Source organism: Lynx rufus, unplaced genomic scaffold (genome assembly GCF_022079265.1).
Source record: "Lynx rufus isolate CCGP_SWC_20201006 ecotype Redwood Valley unplaced genomic scaffold, mLynRuf1.p SCAF_32, whole genome shotgun sequence".
Lineage (NCBI taxonomy): Eukaryota > Metazoa > Chordata > Mammalia > Carnivora > Felidae > Lynx > Lynx rufus.
The window spans coordinates 3,936,091-3,956,169 of record NW_025814848.1 but is presented as its reverse complement, the minus strand read 5'-3'; the positions used below and the strand labels follow the sequence as shown (position 1 = coordinate 3,956,169).

General features: G+C 59.3%; 1 protein-coding gene across 1 annotated transcript in view; it reads left to right on the top strand.

Moving 5' to 3' along the window:
• Positions 1-19,782, top strand: part of UNC93A (unc-93 homolog A) — a 37,102-nt gene extending 17,320 nt beyond the window's left edge. The window contains exons 3-9 of the mRNA XM_047093126.1: positions 239-420; positions 1,426-1,655; positions 3,151-3,276; positions 7,402-7,613; positions 9,417-9,552; positions 10,550-10,681; positions 19,517-19,782. Coding sequence (XP_046949082.1) covers positions 239-420; positions 1,426-1,655; positions 3,151-3,276; positions 7,402-7,613; positions 9,417-9,552; positions 10,550-10,681; positions 19,517-19,782 — 1,284 coding nt within the window. The remainder of the gene's footprint in view (positions 1-238; positions 421-1,425; positions 1,656-3,150; positions 3,277-7,401; positions 7,614-9,416; positions 9,553-10,549; positions 10,682-19,516) is intronic.
• Positions 19,783-20,079: the final 297 nt, after the last annotated feature.

The window sequence follows — 20,079 nt, the reverse complement described above, 5'->3', positions numbered from 1 at the left end:
GTCAGAGGAGGGGAGCACCTGTCAGCTGGGAGGGGAACATTGTCAGCAGGAGTGGAGCACCTGAGCATCTGTCAGCTGGAGGGGAGCACCCGTCAGCTGGAGGGGAGCACCTGCAGCTGGGAGGGGGCACCTCCTCAGAGTAGCCTGTTGCTCGTGGCCTCAGGGACCTAGTGGTGACCCAGAGCTCTGTCCCCTTGGCTACTGGCCCCTCTGACCAGGGCTGGGTTTGTCCCCACAGAGCAGCCTGTATGGCGAGGAAGGGCTGGGGGTGACGGCGCTCAGCACGCTGTACGGCGGGATGCTCCTGTCCTCCATGTTCCTCCCACCGCTCCTGATTAAGAGGTTCGGCTGCAAGTGGACCATCGTCATCTCCATGTGCTGCTACGTGGCCTTCTCCCTGGGCAACTTCTACGCCAGCTGGTACAGCCCACACGGCTCGCGCCCGGGTCTAGCTCAGGACGCAGGTTCCTGCTCAGGAGCACTGAGCTGGAGCCCGCTTGAGGGTTCCCCGCTGCTTTCACTTTAAAATGAGCGCCGTTTCTGGGAATTCCTGTCTGCTGCTGGGACAGAACACGCTTTCTTCCCCTTTTTTCCCGCCAAGATGTCTCCGTCCCTTTTGCTGGGCCCACCTCCTCCCCTGCTTCCCAGCCCTGACCTTCCCTCACGTCTTTCACGGGCCTTGAGTTTCCCTGTCTGCACCAGGGACACTTTTGTGGCCCCAATGATGAGAGCTAGACCTTGACGAACACGTCGAGGGTGAATTTCAGGAGACTTAGCAGAAGGTGACCCGAGGACCCAACACCGTGGCCTCACCCCATCACAGAGAGTGGACACGTCAGGGTGCAGGGGCCCAGCCTGAGACCTACCTCCTCCCTGATGGAGAGGCGTCCTCTGGGACCAAGCTCCAAAGGCACCGGCCCCACAATCTTATTCCCGGCAACACACCTATCAAACATCCCTTGGAGGGACACCTGTTGTCACCTAGGACATAATGATTACGGTGATTTCACGTTCTTCTTTTTCTTATTGCCATGGAGTTTTCACACAGAGTCCTCAATGAAGAAGGTAAACCAATCACTCAATCGATCGATCAACGTTTCGAAAAATAAATAAATCGTTTTAAACATAAAGCTGTTAGAAATACTCAAAAACCACCCAGCCTTATTTGTAATCCCAGCTCGTTGGTGGTTGCTTGTAAACACAAAGAAAACTCACTGGCAATGAATTTGTCTCTTGCAAACTAACCAGGACCAGAAAAGGCACCGAGTTGGGTCCTTTATCTGGGTCTTGTGGTAAAGCCGTCAGTCTAACCAATCCATAAACATGACAAGGCTTACGACGGGCTAGGCATGGAGTTTCCTTCTCCGCAAAGGTAGGGAAGATTGGAGGGGGGAGGGTACTGTCTGTCTGTGTTTTATTTTACAGGTTCACCTTGGTTCCGACCTCCATACTGCTGGGTCTGGGAGCAGCTCCGCTGTGGTCTGCTCAGGGCACGTACCTCACCATCGTGGGAAACACACAAGCAGAGAAGGCGGGGAAAGTTGGCAGAGACGTGGTGAACCAGTATTTCGGCACCTTCTTCCTCATCTTCCAGTCGTCCGGGGTGTGGGGCAACCTGATCTCATCTCTGGTGTTTGGCCAGACACCCAGTCAAGGTAAAAGGAAACGGGGCTCCGTGATGACCCCCGAGAGGGCCCCCCATCCCATTTACATGTGTCTTTATTCCACAACTGGAGCAGGTGAATCACCTAAAGACGTGGTTCTCAACTGCCTGTGCCCAGCCTTCCCTGGTCCCCAGCTGTTCCCTGGGGGAGTCTGGGTGGGTCCGTCTTGTCCACAAGTGCCCTGGCCATTCTGACCCTGCCCTCCGTGGGCAGGGGGAGCCCCCCAGAGCAGCGTCCTGGGAGAACAGAGGGCCACTGCCAGAGGACCTTGGGTTCCTGGAGTCATCACTATCCTTTTACACTAAGAACAGGCTCGACTGATTTATTGTTCCACTGAATTGATCCACTATCCAGTGTCTTAAATGCTCCACAAACGACCTGTTCTCCCGTAACCGATTTGAACATTTGACGGCTGTTGTCTTAACCCATGTTTTCATGTGGACGTAAAGTGTGGGTCTGTTTTATGCCTGCGCCCTCTGACGTCTGAAGATTTAAACCAAGGACAGGGGGAAATAAATCTCTTCAATTCTTACAGGAAACCTTTATCGATGGGGGTGGGCAGAGGTCCTGACTCCTGACTGCTGTCTGGATTATTTCTGTCTCTTTGTCCCGGACCTGAATCCTGCCATCCCCTATGAAGTCCTGCCTTTGGGGGACTCCCAAATCCCCCTGCCCCTGTTCCTCATGTGATGCCATCACTTGCTAAGTGCATGGAGAAGGGAAACCGGCAGGTCATAGACACCCGTTTTTACTCATTATTGCCGTCAAGGTCAACGATAATCCAACAGAAACTGGGACTAAGGTTCGGTCTCTACAGCATGACTGGTGGGAAATGGAGTGGACAGGTTGAAAGCCATTCGGGCAAGAGAGCTTAATTCTCCAAGCGACCCCGGGACCCAGACCCCGAGGAGCGAGGCATTCCGAGGGCCCGGCGAGCGCACCGGCCAAGGGGCACTTGTGGCGCTCCACGTGATGACATCTGTGTCACGACAGATGTCCTTTCTTCCATGACGTCCGCCTCCTCCAGAGACTCTGACACGGTCTGGGAGCCCCTGGTGGTGCCCATTTTATTCTTTTAGCAGATTGGGAAACCAGCATTCAGGAGAGGGCCAAAGCGACCTGCCCAAGGTCATGGGACCACTACAGATGAGTGCGAAAGAGAACGCAGTGGTCCTGACGCCTAGCCTAAAGCACCTTATTTCTTCTTGATTAGTTCGGAAATGTTGGATGTTTTCATTATGTGCGGAAAGTAATACAAGTAGCTGTTGTGCAGCGTGTCTTAAAATCATGGATACGGACACGTGCCCGGGGGAAGTGTAACTGGAGGCACTTGGTCAGACAGACCCGTGTCTCGTGGCTTTGACCCATCGTGACTCTTGGCCCTGGGGCGTCCAGGCCCCTGTTGGCTGCACGCTTGAATCCTCATGCCCCTTGTCCTATCAATTTTCCACGTTCTCCTGTCATCTTTTTGCTTCCGACTGCACAGAGGCCATCCCAGAGGAGCAGCTCCTGTCTTGTGGGGCCAGTGACTGTCTGATGGCCACAGCGTTCACCAACAGCACCCAGCGACCCTCGCAGACGCTGATCTACACCCTGCTGGGCATCTACACGGGTATGTGCTCACGGCGGGCCGAGTCCCAGGGGAAGCAAACCTAACTCTTCCCTGGGTTGAGAAAGAGCATCTTCCCAATGTACAAATATTCCTGTAAAGTGTGCTCAGCTTTGCACCGATGTGTTCTTCGTAGGAAATCAAGTGCAGAAGACCAGGGCTGTCTAATAGAGTTTCCTGTGATGACAGAGTCATTTTTCTTCTGCAAAGTTCTGTAGCCGTCAGCCCCATGTGTTCATTTATATTTTTACTACCTAAATTAAAAATACTGTTCCTAAGTCACAACAGCCTCATTGCAAATGCTTGATGGCCACGTGGGGCCGATGGCTACCATATTGGATAGGACCAGGGTATACCACGGTATTGATGGATTGGCTACTTGTGTGTCAACTATGTCCAAGTGACCCTGGAAATCCAAAACCCTGTAAGTTGTCATCTTTTTCTGAGGAATATATTTGAATGGCTCCTGCTGGTGTGGGGCCGGGGTCCTTCCTGCAGCGACCATTCTCCAATCAGGAAGACCCCAGGGTTCTCAGCTACTGGTCACAATGCAGCTGAAGGACGCACACATTGGAAGTTCATGGAAAGATGGCTGCCCAAAGGGAGTTCATTCTTCCACTGGTTCTTATCCTTAGAAGCTCATGTTAATGGAAAATATTTATGTGAATCATTTTCTAAATGACTTCCCTGTTAGAGTCACTAGATTTATAATTAAAGGGGGTATTTTTAGAGTAGTGTTTTTTGTGTTGGCTGGGTCGGTTTGTTTGTTTTGACCGTTTGAAGAGAATTTAAATCTATTCTTTGTCCTTCTTAAAGATCACGGGTCTGAAATATGTTGAATTTGGTGGGACTGAGTCCCAGGATCCTAATGGGATCAAAGGTTACCAAGGCTGCTTGTGCCTTCAGAATCCGTCCCTATGCTGAGACCATCAGCTGCCAGCAAAGTCACCTCCAGATCAGAGGTCACTGAGTGAGAACTTGTAAAACAGCCACTTTGTGTTGGCAAAGCGGAGCGAGCACCAGCGAGTGCCACGCCATGACGTGGACTTTCTCCGGTCCTGAAACTAGTAACTCAGGACCTTCGATAAGCTCAGAGCCCGATGCAGGAGAAGATGTGTATTCGGCTAACAGAAATTCGATGCACGTGTTTTGAACGAGGTTTCCAGCTGACACGTGGTCACATCTTCTCGGGGGATTGGGGTCCAGGGCAACTTTGACGAGGCAGTGGTACCGAGCGGGTGTCGAAGGACAGGAGAGGCTTACCAGGCAGAGGGGGGGGGGGGAGGGCACTCCAGGCAGAGAAGCACAGAGGCGCTGGTGTGGCCGCGGCGGACGAGGCCCTGGAGGGGACAGAGGAGCCGGAGACAGTTGTGGGACGAGCCGTGACCCACCGTGAAAAGCCTTGATGCTGTGCTAGACGGTCTGGACAGGTGTAGACTCCTTTCCTGGACAGACTCCAGCATTAGCGTCCTTTGGAAATACAGAAAACTCGTGGGCAGAGAAGCCGGCCCTTGTGAGACCCCCCCACCCCCGCCCCAATCCGCAGGAAGAATGAAGAGTAAAGGGCAGCGAGCGTTTAACCACAAAAACTAAAGCTTCTGCGGACCCAGAACTGCGTGTTTGTCCCCCTGTCTGTGAAACCGCAGTGCTCCAGCTTTTCCCCCACCGGCCGGACACTAAATATTCTAGGCTTGAGGACCGAGTGGTTTCCGCTGCAACTATTCAGTGATGTTTTTGGCGGGAAGAGAGGCCACGGGTAACATGTAAATGAAGAGTAAGGCTGTTTTCTTTTCTTTTCTTTTCTTTTTTAATGTTTATTCATTTCTTGAGAGAGAGAGACAGAGCGTGAGCGGGAAAGGGGCAGAGAGAGAGGGAGACACAGAATCCGAAGCAGGCTCCAGGCTCCGAGCCGTCAGCACAGAGCCTGACGCGGGGCTCGAACCCGTGAACAGGGAGATCACAACCTGAGCCGAAGTCGGACGCTTAACCGACTCAGCCACCCAGGCGCCCCGAGGCTGTTTTCTAATAAGACTTTACTTACAAAAGCAGCCAGGAGCAGGAGCTGGCCCGCGGCCTGCGTTGCCCTGGTCCCAAGGAACAGCACAGGCCGTGGAAAATGCGTTTTTTGCATCCTCAGCCCCCGTGTGAGGTTCCCCTGCTCAGCACGCGGCCCTCAGTCCCCTCCGGCAGGTCTCTGGCCGCTGCCCCAGGCCCGACGTTACCCAGAACTCGTGCCCACGCATCCAGGGGCCCGAGGGAGTGGCAGTCCAGACGGTCGTGTCAAACGGGCACTGTGCACGTGTCCCATGAAGAAATCGTCTCTGATTATTCGTACCCTGGCCTCACGCAGGGTCTCATGGGTCTGCTTCCTGTGAGCAAGGCCGTGTTACCGTAGAAACACACACGCACACACAAAGCAAACCGAAATGGAGAAGAACGGACTAAAGGAAAGAACTCCGCCTCCCCAGAGTGTTTTCCCGCGATCCCTGAGCTCTGTCCGCACGAGGAAATTCCTTTCGAAGCCATTCTCTCCAGTATACTAGACGTGCGACACACGCACGTTCACGCCCCTGGAGAAGGTTCTGGGTCACGGGTGGCCCTGGACCGTGTGTGATTTTTCCTAGTAAACACGTGGCTTCCGTACCACGACCCAGCCGCAGGGCTGCCTCGCGGCTCTTATCCTGGGAGTCATGTGTCCCGATGGCTTCACGCGCCTGCCCACGGGGGAGGCCGCGGCCCCAGTCAGCGGGGAGCTGACGGCACGCCTCCTCCACGTGGTTACACACCCGTCTTGCCTGTGCATGGACCGCTCTGGAAACCGCTTCGCAGCTGAGATGCCCAGAGGCCCCCTGCACGTGGCTCTGACTGGTGGCACTCACCGGGTCTCCAGGGACAGGTAGTGAGCGCCCACGACCTCGGACGGCAGTTCAGCAGACTTCCGTGCACCGTGTGTTGGAAAGTGTCGTCAAAATGCGGAGTTACCCCGACCTGGGGAGAGAGGATTGTGTTCAGCCCAGGGGAAAGCGGCCGAATGACAGAAATCAGGCTTGGAAGTAGATCGGCACCTCCGGGGTGTGCGGGGCGTGTGGGGACGGGTCCGGCATCTCTGCCGACAACGTGGAAGGGGCGGGTCGTGAGCCGGGTGCTCCCCCAGCACCGGGCCAGCGCACCGTGCAGGCGGACGCTGAGACCAAGTACAGAGAAAAAAATAACTCGAGTCCCCTTCAAGGCTGCCGGGCCTCAGCCATCGGGCTAGAAATCCCTGGCGGCCCCTCAGAGAAACGGAAAAAGCCTCCCGGCTCCCGAGTCCCTCTGTGGCTCGCAGAGCACCGTGTTTAGCACGGAGCCAGGGAGGAGAAAACCGGGTATACGCGGACCCCAGACCACCAGGAAGGAAAGAGGTGTCCGTGTGAACAAGAGTCAGTGAGCTGTAGCCCTCGATCCGGGTATCGAGGTGGGTTCGTGGTGCAGACGGAGGTCCGGTCACCACTGGGGAATCACGAAGGCACATGGTGTCCCCCACGGCGGGGGGGGGGGGGGATGAAGAGTTGTCTTGAACAAAACCCATTTGCACAGTTAGTGCACCCGCACCCACCGCGAAGGGGGCGCCCCCCGCGCCATCCCTCCGCCCGGGGCCCGGGCTTCCGCGGCTCCGGGCACAGCACCCCACCTGCAACGGTGCCCCTCGGCGCCCTCCCTCACCCAAAGCCCGCAGGTGCGCGGCTCTGCTCTGTCCTTCCCCTCGGCCGGTCCCCTTGGGGGATCTGCCTCCTCAGGGCACCTTACTGCCACCTTACTGTCTACAAACTCGCGCTATCCCATCGCATTCAGGAGGCGCCACACTCATGCACCTAGCTCGCCCCCCAGGGCTTCCGGGTGAAGATGCTGGAATAGACACGAAACTCAGCAAACGAGAACCGCCGTGACTCGCCATCCCGAGAAGGGAGACTGGCCGTCAGTGGGAATTCCGTGAGGGTCAGGACAGGGGAGTGGTCGCTCGGGAAGGGCGCCGAGGAGTTTGTGTTGCTGGCCCCGAATGGATGCCCCCAAGGAGAGGAGGGGGCAGATGGGGGGTGAGTAGCAGGCAGGTCCTGGACCTCGGCCTCGCGCCCTCTGTCTTCCCTCCAGGGAGCGGCGTCCTGGCCGTCCTGCTCGTGGCCGTGTTTCTGGAACCCATCAAAGATGTGCAGAGGAAACGCGAAGGAGACGAGGGGCCGCCTTTCTGGTCCACCCTGCTGTCGACCTTCAGGCTCCTTGGAGACAAGCGCCTGCGTCTCCTGGTGCTGCTGCCCATGTACAGCGGGTTCGAGCAGGCCTTCCTCGCGGGTGACTACACCCGGGTACGAGACAGCGCGGCACGCGGGGCACCTGTGCGGCCTCACCTGCACCCGTGGGTCTCAGGGCCACCTGCCCCGGGGCCGGGCGGGGGCCGGGGCTCCCGAGGGGGGGGGGGGACGCCAGGTCCTTCGTGGCCTGAGGAGAGCTGTGCTCGTGGTCTAGGTCACTCCCGCCTCCCCGGGGCCGGGCCTTACCTCCAGGGACCATGCGTCCCTCGAGATGTGTCTTCGGGGGGGAAGGGGGCCCCGGTCATGAGCGAGCCATCGCACAGAACACTGCGGGATGCTTGCCTGCACCCGACACTGCCCGTAGTTTAGACTCAAAAGTAGGGGAAGACATAAAATCCACGAATAACACCCGGAAGTCCCCCTCGGGCCAGTTTTCAAATGATACGTCTCAATCCGGAGATGGATGTGGCTCTCGGGCCTGTCACCCTGTCCTGCCCTAGAGGCCTGACCCACGCACTGCCCGCCCCCTTCTGTGCGCAGGGCAGGCCTCTGTGGGGCAGGCCAGCAGAGGGAGGCCCGTGGCCCGGGGCGGGCCCAGCGGGAGGCTCGGCCACCATCTAGCTCGCTCCTTCGTGGCCCGCTCACCAAGCTGCTGTCTCTCTAGCTCCCTGCCCACGTGGTGTCAGGTCCGCAGGAGCCTCCCGGGGCCACGGAAAGGCTGCCTCAAACAGGGGCGGTGGACATTGGAGACCCCCTCTTCCAGAAGAGCTGGGTGGGAGCTGGGGCGCCAAGGGGCTGAGGAGACAGCCCCAAGGCTCCTCCCTGAGGATTGCCCTTCCTTGTCTGGAATCCGGAATTTTCTCCGAATTCGTGCCCTCCACAGGCCCCCTCCCAGGTTAAATCTGAATTCCAGGTAAACCGCAGTATCTTTTAGGCTGCGTATGTTCCGGGCGGGGTTTGTGCGTCCCGGGTCCTCTCTGGCACCCTGCTCCCAGGACGGCCCTGACGGAGGGCGGTGGGGTCCAGAGAGTCCCCACAGATGACGGAACCGTCCCTTGGCCTTTGGTCAGGGCCCCTCCCACGGGCCTTGCCGCTGACCTCCGGCCTTCTTCCTCCGCCTCTGCCGTCCGAAGCAGCAGCCTGTGTCTGTGTGTCTGTCCCGGCTGTGCGCGGGGACCGGAGTGGTGGGTGCGGGCGTGAGGGCGTCGGCGGTGGCAGCACCGGGGCCGGGGGCGCGGCCGCTGGGACCTCACGGCCTCGTGCGGGAGCACTTCTCGCCTCTGCTGAGATGCGCTCCGTTCTCTTCACTTCTTCTCTATCAGGTGTTTGTCTCCAGGGCTGTCGTAGGTTCACAGCAAAACCACAGGCGGTTCAGGCTCCCGAATCCCCCTGCCCCCTCCCCACGCAGCCTCCCCATCATCCACATCCTGCGCCAGAGCCAACAATGACATCCCGTCACCGCCCCGTCGGGGGCCGTCCTGGCGCTGGACGCCATGGGTTGGGGCAGACACGCAAGGGCACGTGGGTAAGACACTAGGGTGGCACACAGAGCGGCTTCGCCGCCCCAAGAATGCGGGGTGCTCTGCCCGTTCACGGCTCCCCACGCCTTCCTCCAACTGTCGTGCAGAGGAGGAAACGACCGAATCCGCGAGGAGGGGCCCAAAGTAGCGCCTCCGTGGTCCGTGAGAACACACAACGTGAGGCAAAGGCTGCGTGGGGGGAGCCCCGTCCAGATGTGTGTCCTTGTTACTTCCTACCCGGCTCGAGCACGAGGCTCCAGGCCGGTCCCGCCTGGCGGCCGTCACGCTGTAACCCCCGCGAGCCGCCCGCTCACGTCCCCTGTGCTTCGTCCTGCAGTCCTACGTCACCTGCGCCCTGGGGATCCGGTTTGTTGGTTACGTGATGATCTGCTTCTCGGCCACCAACTCGCTGTGCTCTGTGCTGTACGGAAGGCTCTCCCAGAAGACGGGCAGAGCCGCCCTCTACGCGCTAGGTACGTGGACACGCTTCCCAGACGCGGGCGGGAATGGTGGCCGGCGGAGTGAAGGGCGCGTTCCGCTCAGCGATGGTGCAGGGGCACCACAGGGAGGCTCCCTGAAGGAGGCGACCCGTCCTCACGCGGTGCACAAAGACGCATCCCCCTCTGTCCCTCTTGGGAAGGGAGGAAAGAGGAAACACACAGCGGTCGGTGCGAATAACGAGAACTACGGGCGTCAACGGTCACCTGGCCACCCAGTTAGGGTCTGAAGCGTCTGGGGCAGCGGGGACACAGCGAGAAGGGGAAACAGTAAATGTTTGTCAGCTCCTGGTGGGAGTAACCCGCATAGGTTCCCAGGTCATCCTTGCAATCGCCCCGTGGGGGTTGGGGGGGGCACTGCCCACTCTGCAGATGAGGAAACGCAGGAACAGAGAAGTGTGGTGGCTCACCCCAGGCCACACAGCCAGGGCGGATGCACCCGTCTTCAATGCGACAGCAGTTTCTGGACCGTCACGAGGCATCTCTCACCGCCTCGTCGAGACAGACGCCGCAGGACGTCTGCACAGACCGTGGCCCAGAACTCAGGGCCCGCTGGGGTAAAGCCAGGAGGAGTGAGCCTGGGAGCTCCGGCCGCCCCTCCGTTCTCACCCCTGCCCGCTCGGGAGGGCGGTGCCGTCCCCAGGCCACCACCACTCAGGGAGCGACTCCTTCCTCACTTCGGGGTCTCCTCGGCCGGGGCACAGAGACCCCCCTGCCAGGCGCAGGGCACACCCCCCGCACGGTGCCTGACGCAGGGGAGGCCTGCGGTGAGCAGAGGGGTCACCCTGCTGGGCACGTGGCAGTTGGACTCTGGAGGGCACACACGCGGGCCAGCCGGCCCGGCCGGTGTCAGAATCCACGCGAGGACGTGGGTTTGGGGCATTCCCAGGAAACGTTTACACAGTGCAGCAAACGGAGACTCCGGAACCACTCGGAGCCCTCACTTCCGGCGGTTTCCCCTCTGCATCCACAGGTGCGGTGACCCACCTGTGCTGCATAATCGCCCTCCTGCTGTGGGAGCCTCACCCCCGCCAGCTGGCCGTGTTCTTCGTGTTTTCTGGCCTCTGGGGCGTGTCCGACGCCGTCTGGCAGACGCAGAACAACGGTGAGCGCCCCCGCGTCTCCCGCCTGGCCGGGCCGTGGGGGGCAGACAGTGGCAGAGGACCCCGCAGCCGGGGCCACCTGGGGAGATGACGTGCCCGGCGGGGGGTAGCGGGAGGCCCGCTCCACGTTCTTTCCGTGGACTTGAGGGACTTTCTCTGAGCGTCGGTTCAGACCCGAGGGGCAAAAGACGAGAATCACCCAAGGGTACAGCTCCCTTCCCTTCTAAGAATGGTCGTCCCTCCCCGGCTTTCTGCTTGAGGAGCGTGCCCGGCGCCGGGCCCAGGAGGCTGGAGAGGCCTTCAAGGCGGCCTCGGTCCAGATGGGGAGATGGCTGTGTGATACCCGCCCGCGGTGGACGAGCCGGCAGGTTACCGTGACAGCATCCAACCAAGGGCACTGGGACCGCGGGTTCGGCTTTCTGGGAGAACGGAGTCGGGGGTGGGGAGGCAGTCAGTGGGGGCTGCATCTGGAGGTCACGCCTGAGCCAGGCCCCAGCTGATTGTCCCCAGATAGAGCTGCGGTGTCAGCGGGGTGGGGAGCTTGAGAGGCAGGGGGAGGCCGGGGGGGTCAGGGGGGTGGGGGAGGCCAGGGGAGCTTGGGAGGCAGGGGGAGGCAGGGGAGGCCGGGGGAGCTCGGGAGGCTTCGCTCAGCAAAAAGTGCTCACCCCGGGAAGGACGAGACCAGCCCTGTCAGGTTACGGAGGGACGGACGTCTGCGGTGTTAACTCGGGAAAGACAGCACAGAGCTGCACGGAGGAGGCGGCCATGGCTGCGCAGAGCAGGAGGGGAGGGAAGGTGAGGAGGCCAAGCTTCCGGACAGAACGCACAGCGTGCGGGAGCCGCCGGGCCAGCGGGCGGGCAGGGCCTGTGGCCTCGGGAGCAGCGTCCCAGGATGGGGGGGAAGGGCAGACACATGGGGGGGGGGCAGAGACACAGAGAGGATGCGGGTGGGGGCTCTCAGCACTGAGAGGTGCTTCTGTGTAAGGTCCACACTCACGAGGATGCGTCTAGATCCGAGTCAGGGGAAGAGTGAGGGAAGGGCCAGCAGAGGGGAAAGCAGCTGAATGAGGGCATGAGGACGAGGAACAGGGGGACAGGAGCACAGAGGTGTCCCCCTGGCTCCGAGGAGGACAGCCGCCCTTTGGGGACCACAGGAAGGAAGTCGGAATAAAGATCCACAGGACTTGTCACCCTGAGGAGAGGAGTTAGCAGAGTTCTCACAGAGAGCTGGCCAGGGACAGTGGGGACAGCGGGGGACAACAGGGACAACGGGGACAGCGGGGACAGCGGGGGACAGCGGGGACAGCAGGGGATAGTGGGAGACAGCAGGCATAGTGGGGGACAGCGGGCACAGCAGGGGACAGCAAGGGACAGCGGAGACAGCAGGGACAATGGGGACAGCGGGGACAGCGGGGGACAGCGAGGACAGCAGGGGACAGCAGAGACAACAGGGGACAGTGGGGACAGCAGGGGACAGCGGGGGACAGCAGGGACAGTGGGGGACAGCGAGGACAGCAGGGGACAGTGGGGACAACGGGGGACAGTGAGGGACAGCGGGGGACAGCAGGGACAGCAGAGACAACAGGGGACAGTGGGGACAGCAGGGGACAGCGGGGGACAGCAGGGACAGTGGGGACAACGGGGTCAGTGGGGACAGCAGGGGACAGCAGAGACAACAGGGGACAGCGGGGACCACGGGGGACAGTGAGGGACAGCGGGGGACAGCAGGGACAGCAGGGGACAGCAGGGACAGCGAGGGACAGCAGGGACAGCGGGGACAGCCGGGACAGGCCGCATTAGTGAGCTATACTGCATGCTAGATGCTGGGAAGGCACTCAGGGACAGAGCCCACGGGCAGGCTCACTGTCACCCACACTCGGGGAGCCGGGGGGAGGGCGGCAAAGCAGAGAGGCAAGGTCACATGCAAGGGCCGGGCCCCGAGGGCAGAGTTAGGACTGGGGCCCAGGCCTGGAGCTGCCGCCCAGAGCCCCGGCCGTTCCTTTAGACCATCTCTGGAGTCGGCCGGGAGCGAGTGCAGAGCCAGCTGGTGACCCTGAGCCTTGGCCACCCACGCACACAGGCCAGGAGGCAGTGACACGGCACTTGCCAGGTCACACAGGGTGCAGCCTGAGACAGAGGCCACCAGAGGTCGGGCTGAGGGTGATGGGTGTCTGTAGGATGCGAGGCCCCACGGGGATGGGTGGCGAGAGACACACAGCAGAGGAAGGGACCATCGTGGCACAGGGGTCCAGGGGCCTGGCCCTGACTTCAGGGGCGCGCCGCGCTGGGCCGTTGGTCGTAAGGCTTCCGGGCGGGAGGCTGTGCACGGAGGGTCTCACTCCCGCTGAGCAGGAGGACCCCCCGTGGGAGGGAAGCGAAGGTCACCTTGCAGGTGGCAGGGGCAGCGGGGGCGGGTCCGGCTGCACAGTGAGTGGCTGGAGCCCAGCAGGTGGCCAGGGAGGCCCCGTGGAGGTCTGAGCAGGGGGCTCGACCAGCCCCCAGGGAGGCCTGATGTGGGAGGCAGCCGGAGCCGAGCGACTGGGGCGTCAGGGGGGCTCCCGTGTCAGCTGTCGGCGGTGACGGGATGAGCCAGAGCCGAGGGGCCTGGGAGGCACCGCCGGGACGGGAGCGGGAAGCAGGGGCGTGGGCGGCAGGGGTGGAAGCCACGTGGCCGCGGGCTTAGATCTGGGGAGTGGGTGAAAATGACAGCCGAGTTTCCCACAGACCCATCTACAGCCTGGGATGGGGAGGGGGTGTCAGGGGCCCAGGACGGGCCAGGAAGAGAGCCGCTTCCCCTAGAGATGCGACCACCCAGCCCTGACCCGGGGAACAGCAGGGGCTAGAAATTCGGTCGGGCCCATCCCCCGACTCCTCGAGGGCGGGAGGCCGGCTGCTGCCCCTGCGGCCACGACCTCGGCCCTCACGGCCCCCGCGGTGGCCCCTTCCTTACGACCTGTGTGCTTGTCAGCTCACAGGGCAGCTGGAAAACGTCTTCGGACAGAGCGGACCCTGCTGCGTTTAAGGGCTTCGGGCTTCACGGCCTGTCTACTGTCCCCAGAGCGCCGGCGAAGGAAGGACGCCAGACGCTGGCGTTAGCGTTCTTGGCGGTCCCGAGTTGTAAACCGGGGACAGGTCACGTCACCCAGTGAACCCGCACGCAGGGGTGGGCGACTGCGGGCGTGTTACTGCCAGCTTGCGGGCGTCTCTGACCCCTCGGGACTTTCTTCGTGTCTGCACGTTAAAGGTCAGGCGAGGCACCGGGGAAGGGGCCGCATGACACGTGACACTCCTTACGGTAAGCCTCCAGCTGTTTCAGGCGACTGGGGCAAAAATGCTTGGCTTTCTTTCCCCCCGAGACACGGGAATCGCCGCTCTCGCCCTCCTTTCCCGGCCTCGGACGCGGGAGACTGAGGCCGGGCCTCGTCCAGATTGTGCAGACCACGTCAGGCGAGGTCTCGCGGGTGAGCGGAAGGACTGCCTTGAGTTAAAATGAGCTATTTCCGTCTTCTTGCACAGGCACAAACTTATTTTTTTTCAAGGAGAGCCTGGTTGAGGGGGAAATTGTTCTTTTCATGATTTAAGACTTTCTTTTGGAGTCTGAGCTCGCGGTGGCCTCGGTGGGGAGCGACGGTTTACCTCCGAGTCCCCTGCAGGCTGACTCCACCAGGCTGGCCTAGAACTCACGGCCGGGCAGCACGGAGCGTCCCCGCGGTCTTCGTGTGTATGAAGGCTGCAAATTTGGTCAGCTTCGGCCGCCACGGCCCCCGCCAAGAGCAGCTCTCTCTTGTGTTTTGAAAGAGCGAGTTGGGTTTCTCATCTTGTCCCTGGACGTGTGTCTCTCGTTCGAGACAACACGTGAGGCGAGCCCGTCCTTTCCCGATCCGGGAGGCAGCATGCGGTTCCGTGTTCTCGCCGTCGCTTCCCAATTCAAACACTGACGCAGAATAAGCCGGATGCCTGGCCCACCCGGCCTCCCTCCGGGAGCGGGGCTCTGCAGCCCGACGCTGGACATCCCCCGGGGCTCGAGGCTCCCGCAGAACCTTCCATCCGGGCCACTTGTTCCCATCTGTTCATTCGCCCTGACGGTTCAGGAAAGACAGGTGCCGTTGCTATAGCAACCCTCACACACCAGTGCGCTGCATTTGAGATTCAGAGCGTCTGGGCTAAAAATACTCCCTCGCCCTGCTGGCCGCCCAAAGGGCTGTTCTGGGTTGATGAACACAGAAAACGCGAGCTCTCGTGTGCCCAGTTCACTTAACCTGTCTTTTCCAAGCAAACAAGACGGCCCGAGGACCCGGTCACGCCTCATGCGAGGACAGGAGTCAGCCTCTGCCCGCGCCCACCCACCGGCGCCTTCCTGGGGCGGGATGGGGCTGGCAGAAAGGCTCCTTTTCTTTTTAAGTAACCTTTTCATTTTGGAATCATTTGAGCTCACAGAGAAGTTGCAAAGACAGTCTGGAGAGTTCCCGTATAGCGTTGACTTAGTTTCCCCTAACGCTAACATCTTACAAAATCGTGGTAACACTTGTCAAAACTAAGGAAGTAATGTTGGTACACGAGTCAACTAAACTTTAGACTTTATTTGGTTTTCTCTAGTTTGTGTGCTCCAGGGTCCCACCCAGAGGCCACACCCAGGGCCCCCAACCAGGGTCCCATCCAGAGTCCTCCAGGGTCCCTCCCGTGGCCCGACCCAGGCCCCCACCCAGGGTCCCATCAACCTATCACGTTGAGTTGCCACATCTCCTTTGTCTGATCTGTGGAAGTTTCCTTGTTGTTCATGACCTTGACAATTCGGAAGAATACCGGTCAGGCATTTGGTAACCTGTCTCTCATTTGGGGTTATCGGATGTTTCCCATGATTAGGCTGGAGTTATGGCTCTGGGGGAGGAAGCCTCCAGAATAAAGTGCTTTTCTCATCACATCAGTCACTGAGGATGAGAAGAACCTTGATAGGCGGTCAGCCTGCACCCGCCAGACTCAAATTTAATCTTGAAATCTAAAGATGCCAACCTCCAGACAAACACATCAGCTTAAAGTCAGAGTGGCCGTGTCACTAGAATATTCATGAAACTGGGGTGTGTTTGCTCCGGCACTGTACCCACTAAGGGGGCCACCATACCTGTTGGCCATGGAACATGGAAACACCTGCCACTCACAGCCCTGGTGTCTCAGACTTGGATTTTCTTCCTACTCCCCCCACCCCCCACCTCCCGTCTGGTGACCATCAGTGTGTTCTCTGCAGGTAAGAGTCTGTTTCTCGGTTTTCCTCTCTCTTTTTTCCCTATGATTGTGTGTTTTGTCTCTCAAATTCCACCTACGAGCGAAGTCCTATGGTATTTGTCTTCCTGTGACTGACTTATCTCGCTTAGCGTAATACACCCTAGTTCCATCCGTGTCGTGGTAAATGGCAAGGCTTCGTCCTTTTACGACTGACTGATATTCCATTGTCTACATGCCACATCTTCTTTATCCACTTGTCAGTCAGTGGACATTTGGGCTGCTTCCGTCATCTGGCTCTTGGGCATGATCCTGCCATAAACGTCGGGGCGCTTGTGTCCCTCTGAATCGGTATTTTTATACCCTTTGAGTAAATACCAAGCAGTGCAATTGCTAAATCTTGGGGTAGTTCTATCTTTTTTTAATGTTTACTTATTTTTGAGAGAGGGAGGAGAGAAAGCACGAGCGGGGAAGGGGCAGAGAGAGAGAGGGAGAGAGAGAATCCCGAGCAGGCTCTGTGCTACCAGCACAGAGCCCGACGTTGGGGCTTGATATCATGAACCGTGAGATCGTAACCTGAGCCGAAACCAAGAGTCGGACGTTTAACCCGCTGAGCCGGTCAGGCGCCCCAAGGTAGTCCTATTTTTAACTTCGGAGGAACCTCACAGTGTTGTCCATAGTGGCCCCACCAGTTTGCTTTCCCACCAACGGCGCACAAAGGTCCCTTTCTCTCCACATCCTTGCCAACACCTGTGCTTTCTTGTGTTGTTGGTTTTAGTCATTCCGACAGGTGTGAGACGATATCTCATCCCGGTTTTGATTTGCATTTGCCTAAGGATGAGTGACGTTGGGCACATTCCTGAATCTGTCGACCATCCATGGGAAGACGAGAAATCTTCAAAATACTCTGAGGAGTTGCTAACTCCCAGGTCTTGTTATCAGACTCTCTTTGTGGGTGAACTTGTACTAAGATGGATGCCTCGCAGACCCGGACAACAAGGGCACCTCCTCTGAGCCTTCCAAACAGCCTCCTGTTGTCCCAAACACACGTATGTTGTTCATAATGTGCGTCTCACGTTGTATCATGCCGGTGGCCTTGCCCTCCTGAGTCCCTCCCATGATAGGTGGACAGCCGAGTAACCAGATGCCAAGAAAAACCTTCTGGGTGTTGATGTTCACAGGCAGGGCCACAGGAAACCTTGCTGCTGGCCCCCAACCTTCCCCGCGGTGCTGGAGGGCCTCTCTTCCCTCCATCCCTCCCCTGCAGAATGTAGGGAGAGGGAACAGGGCAAAGGGCAAGGGAAGGAGGGGAGCTGGGGGAGGGAGGTGTGTGGGAGTTCCGTGTGTGCTCTCTCTCCCACCGTGCACAGCTGCCCGCCGTGCAGGAAGGGAAGGACGGTCCCAGGAAAGTCCCTACGACTTCCCAGACTCCCGCTGTCCCCAGGAATAACAGGCGCAGATCACGTCTGGTCCCACCGAGGCTGGGGGCAGAGGGCAGTCCGTTCCTCCTGCCCGAGCTACAGGACTACACTTGACACGTTGGTCTACTTATTGCCTCATGTTCTCTACTCTGGTTACACGTCCTGTGTTACCTCCACTCCCACCGGGGTGGGGGACTTCTGGGCAATAACTAGACAGAACAAAGAGGAAGAGGCAGCTCTTGTCCTGGAATCGCCCCCCCCTGTTTCCTTGTGTTACTATTTATCCTCTGAGCGAGCGCATCGGGTCTCTGACATGGCGCAGCAACGCCACGGGACGTGGGCTCGGTGTTTTACCTGTTGGTTCCCTACTCGCTTCATGAAGTCGCCGTCCATCCACGGGTCCACTTGGCCATTCCACGAGTACTTTTACTGACACTTTGAGAGCGCTGGAATTACTGTGATGAGGATGGGACGCTGGGCGGGATGGCCTCGTGGGGAACTTGACCGAAAAAATCAGAGGCGTGCCGCCGCTGGCCGGCCACGTGCGAGGGCACGAGGCATAGGAGCCTGGCAGTGGGGCCGGAGCGGGGGGCACGCTCCACAGCGACAGGTGGTGCTGGGCTGGGACAAGGCCAGGTGACAGCGGCATCTGCCCCCCTGATGAGATATTTGTTCTACCCCAAAGCCAGGCGGGGCCACTGAAGGCACCGGCGTGGGAGGGATATGACACGTTTACACTGTAGAAAGATGGCCGTAGCGGCAGTGTGGGGTAACACGGAGCAGGTAAGACAAGAGAGGAGGAAACAGGTCTGGAGCTGATGAGAGACGAGGCAGGGAACCGTCCAGACGGGACACATGGGCCACAGGAGAGGGAACCCAAGCCCAAGTCCAGTGAACGGGCCGAGAGCTTCCTGAGAGCAGACATCACACCTTGTTCATGTTTGCAGACCTCAGTGCTGTGACTGCCGTGTAGTTGGTGTGGATGGACAGCGGTGTAGACGGAGGCAGGAGGGGTGAAGGGGACCCGAATCCAGCTCGTGTGATCTTTGGGAGAGACCCGGCTTTGTTTCTAAGCTGAAGGGAAGGAGGGGAGAGCACAGGCTGAAGGTGCAGGAGAGGGGCTCCAGTGATGGGGTCAAGTGCCCGAGGAGACAGGAGTGGAGTGTGGCCTCTGTGGAACGTGCCCAAGGAGAGGTGTCCCTGGCGAAGAGAAAACTCCACCGGCCAGAGGGGAGGGTGTGGTGGCCGGGGCAGCTCAGGAGGACAGAGCGGGACAGGCGGGCACTGGGCATCAGCCGGGATGCTCGGGACGACCCCTGGGGGTCCACCGTCCCTGCCGAACGCTGTCAGCCTCCCCACACGTCTGCCAGCTCCCTCAAGTCACGGAGGTGGGGATGCTTCCAGTCCTCAGCCAGGAGCACCGCACGTCTTAACACCCCTGCAAACTGGAAACAAAAATCGTTTACTTCCACCCAGAAGCATGTATCAGGTTGCAGCAGGCTGCTCGGGCGGCCAACAGACTACGGTGGGTGGGGGGTTCGGCAACACTCGAGGCTGTTCCCCACAGTCCTACGGGTCCGGGTGTGGACAGGCTGGCTCTGCGGAGGCCCCTCTCCTTGGCCTGCGGACAGCTGTCTCCTCCCTGTGTCCACACACGATCGTCCCTTTGTGCACGTCTGTGTCCTGACCCCCTCTTCTTATAAGGACACTAGTCATGTGGGACGGGTGGGGGGGTGCTCCCTAACGAACTCATCTACCTCCATCACCTCTTTTAAGGCTCTGTCTCCACACACAGTCGCATTCTGAGGTCCCGGGGTTAGGATTGCTTGCGTTCGTCTTTGCTTGGGACCCCGGGGAGTGGTCGTGCCTCGTGGGGCACACAGGTCAGGCCTCCAAGCTCACCTTTTCCTTTCCCACATAGTCACCCGCCGAGTGATGGCTTGGCCCGAGTTCCCACCAGTGCTAACGTCGCGCGAATTCTGTGTTTCCTTTACGTACGATGCTTCCTCACTGCCAACGATGTGTCGCCTGACTTGGCAAAGTCCCCATCGTGAAATAATTCCGGTTTTGGTACGAAGCGAAAATTCCTGATTTTGTTGAGAAAATTGGGCAGCAGGAAAGCCACCGTTTTCAGCAATAGTTGAAAGCAATCGTTTGAGGTTTTGAAGCAACGTGTTCATGCCCGTGTCTCCCCCGCAGCTCTTTACGGCGTTCTGTTTGAGAAGAACAAGGAGGCTGCCTTTGCGAACTACCGCCTGTGGGAATCGCTAGGCTTCGTCATCGCCTTTGGATACAGCACATTTTTGTGTGTCAACGTCAAACTCTACATCCTGCTGGGGGTCCTGAGTCTGGCCATGCTGGCCTACGGGACCGTGGAGTATCTGGAGGCCAAGAAGGCGGCCAGGCCAGCCGCTGCGGAGCAGGCAAAGCCAGCAGAGGGGGAGGAAACGGAGACAGCCATGTGAAAGGGACGCGCACCAGGCCCGGGAGCCCCGCGTCCCCAGGAGATCTCCATCTGAAGTGCCTCAGACCTTATAACCGATTCTTCTCAAGCACGGCAGCGACACCGAGCCGTCCTGAAGACATCACACCGTCACATGGTTTTGTGTGACTTTTTTTCTATTCTAATAAGCGTCCCATCCACCCTGTCGCTCGCAGAGATCGAGAGGAAACGTGAAGGGATCCATTCAGCTCACAAAGGAAGAAAGTCGGGTGTATCATCAGCCAATGGGAACTTGCTTAGATACAACAAACCACTGTAC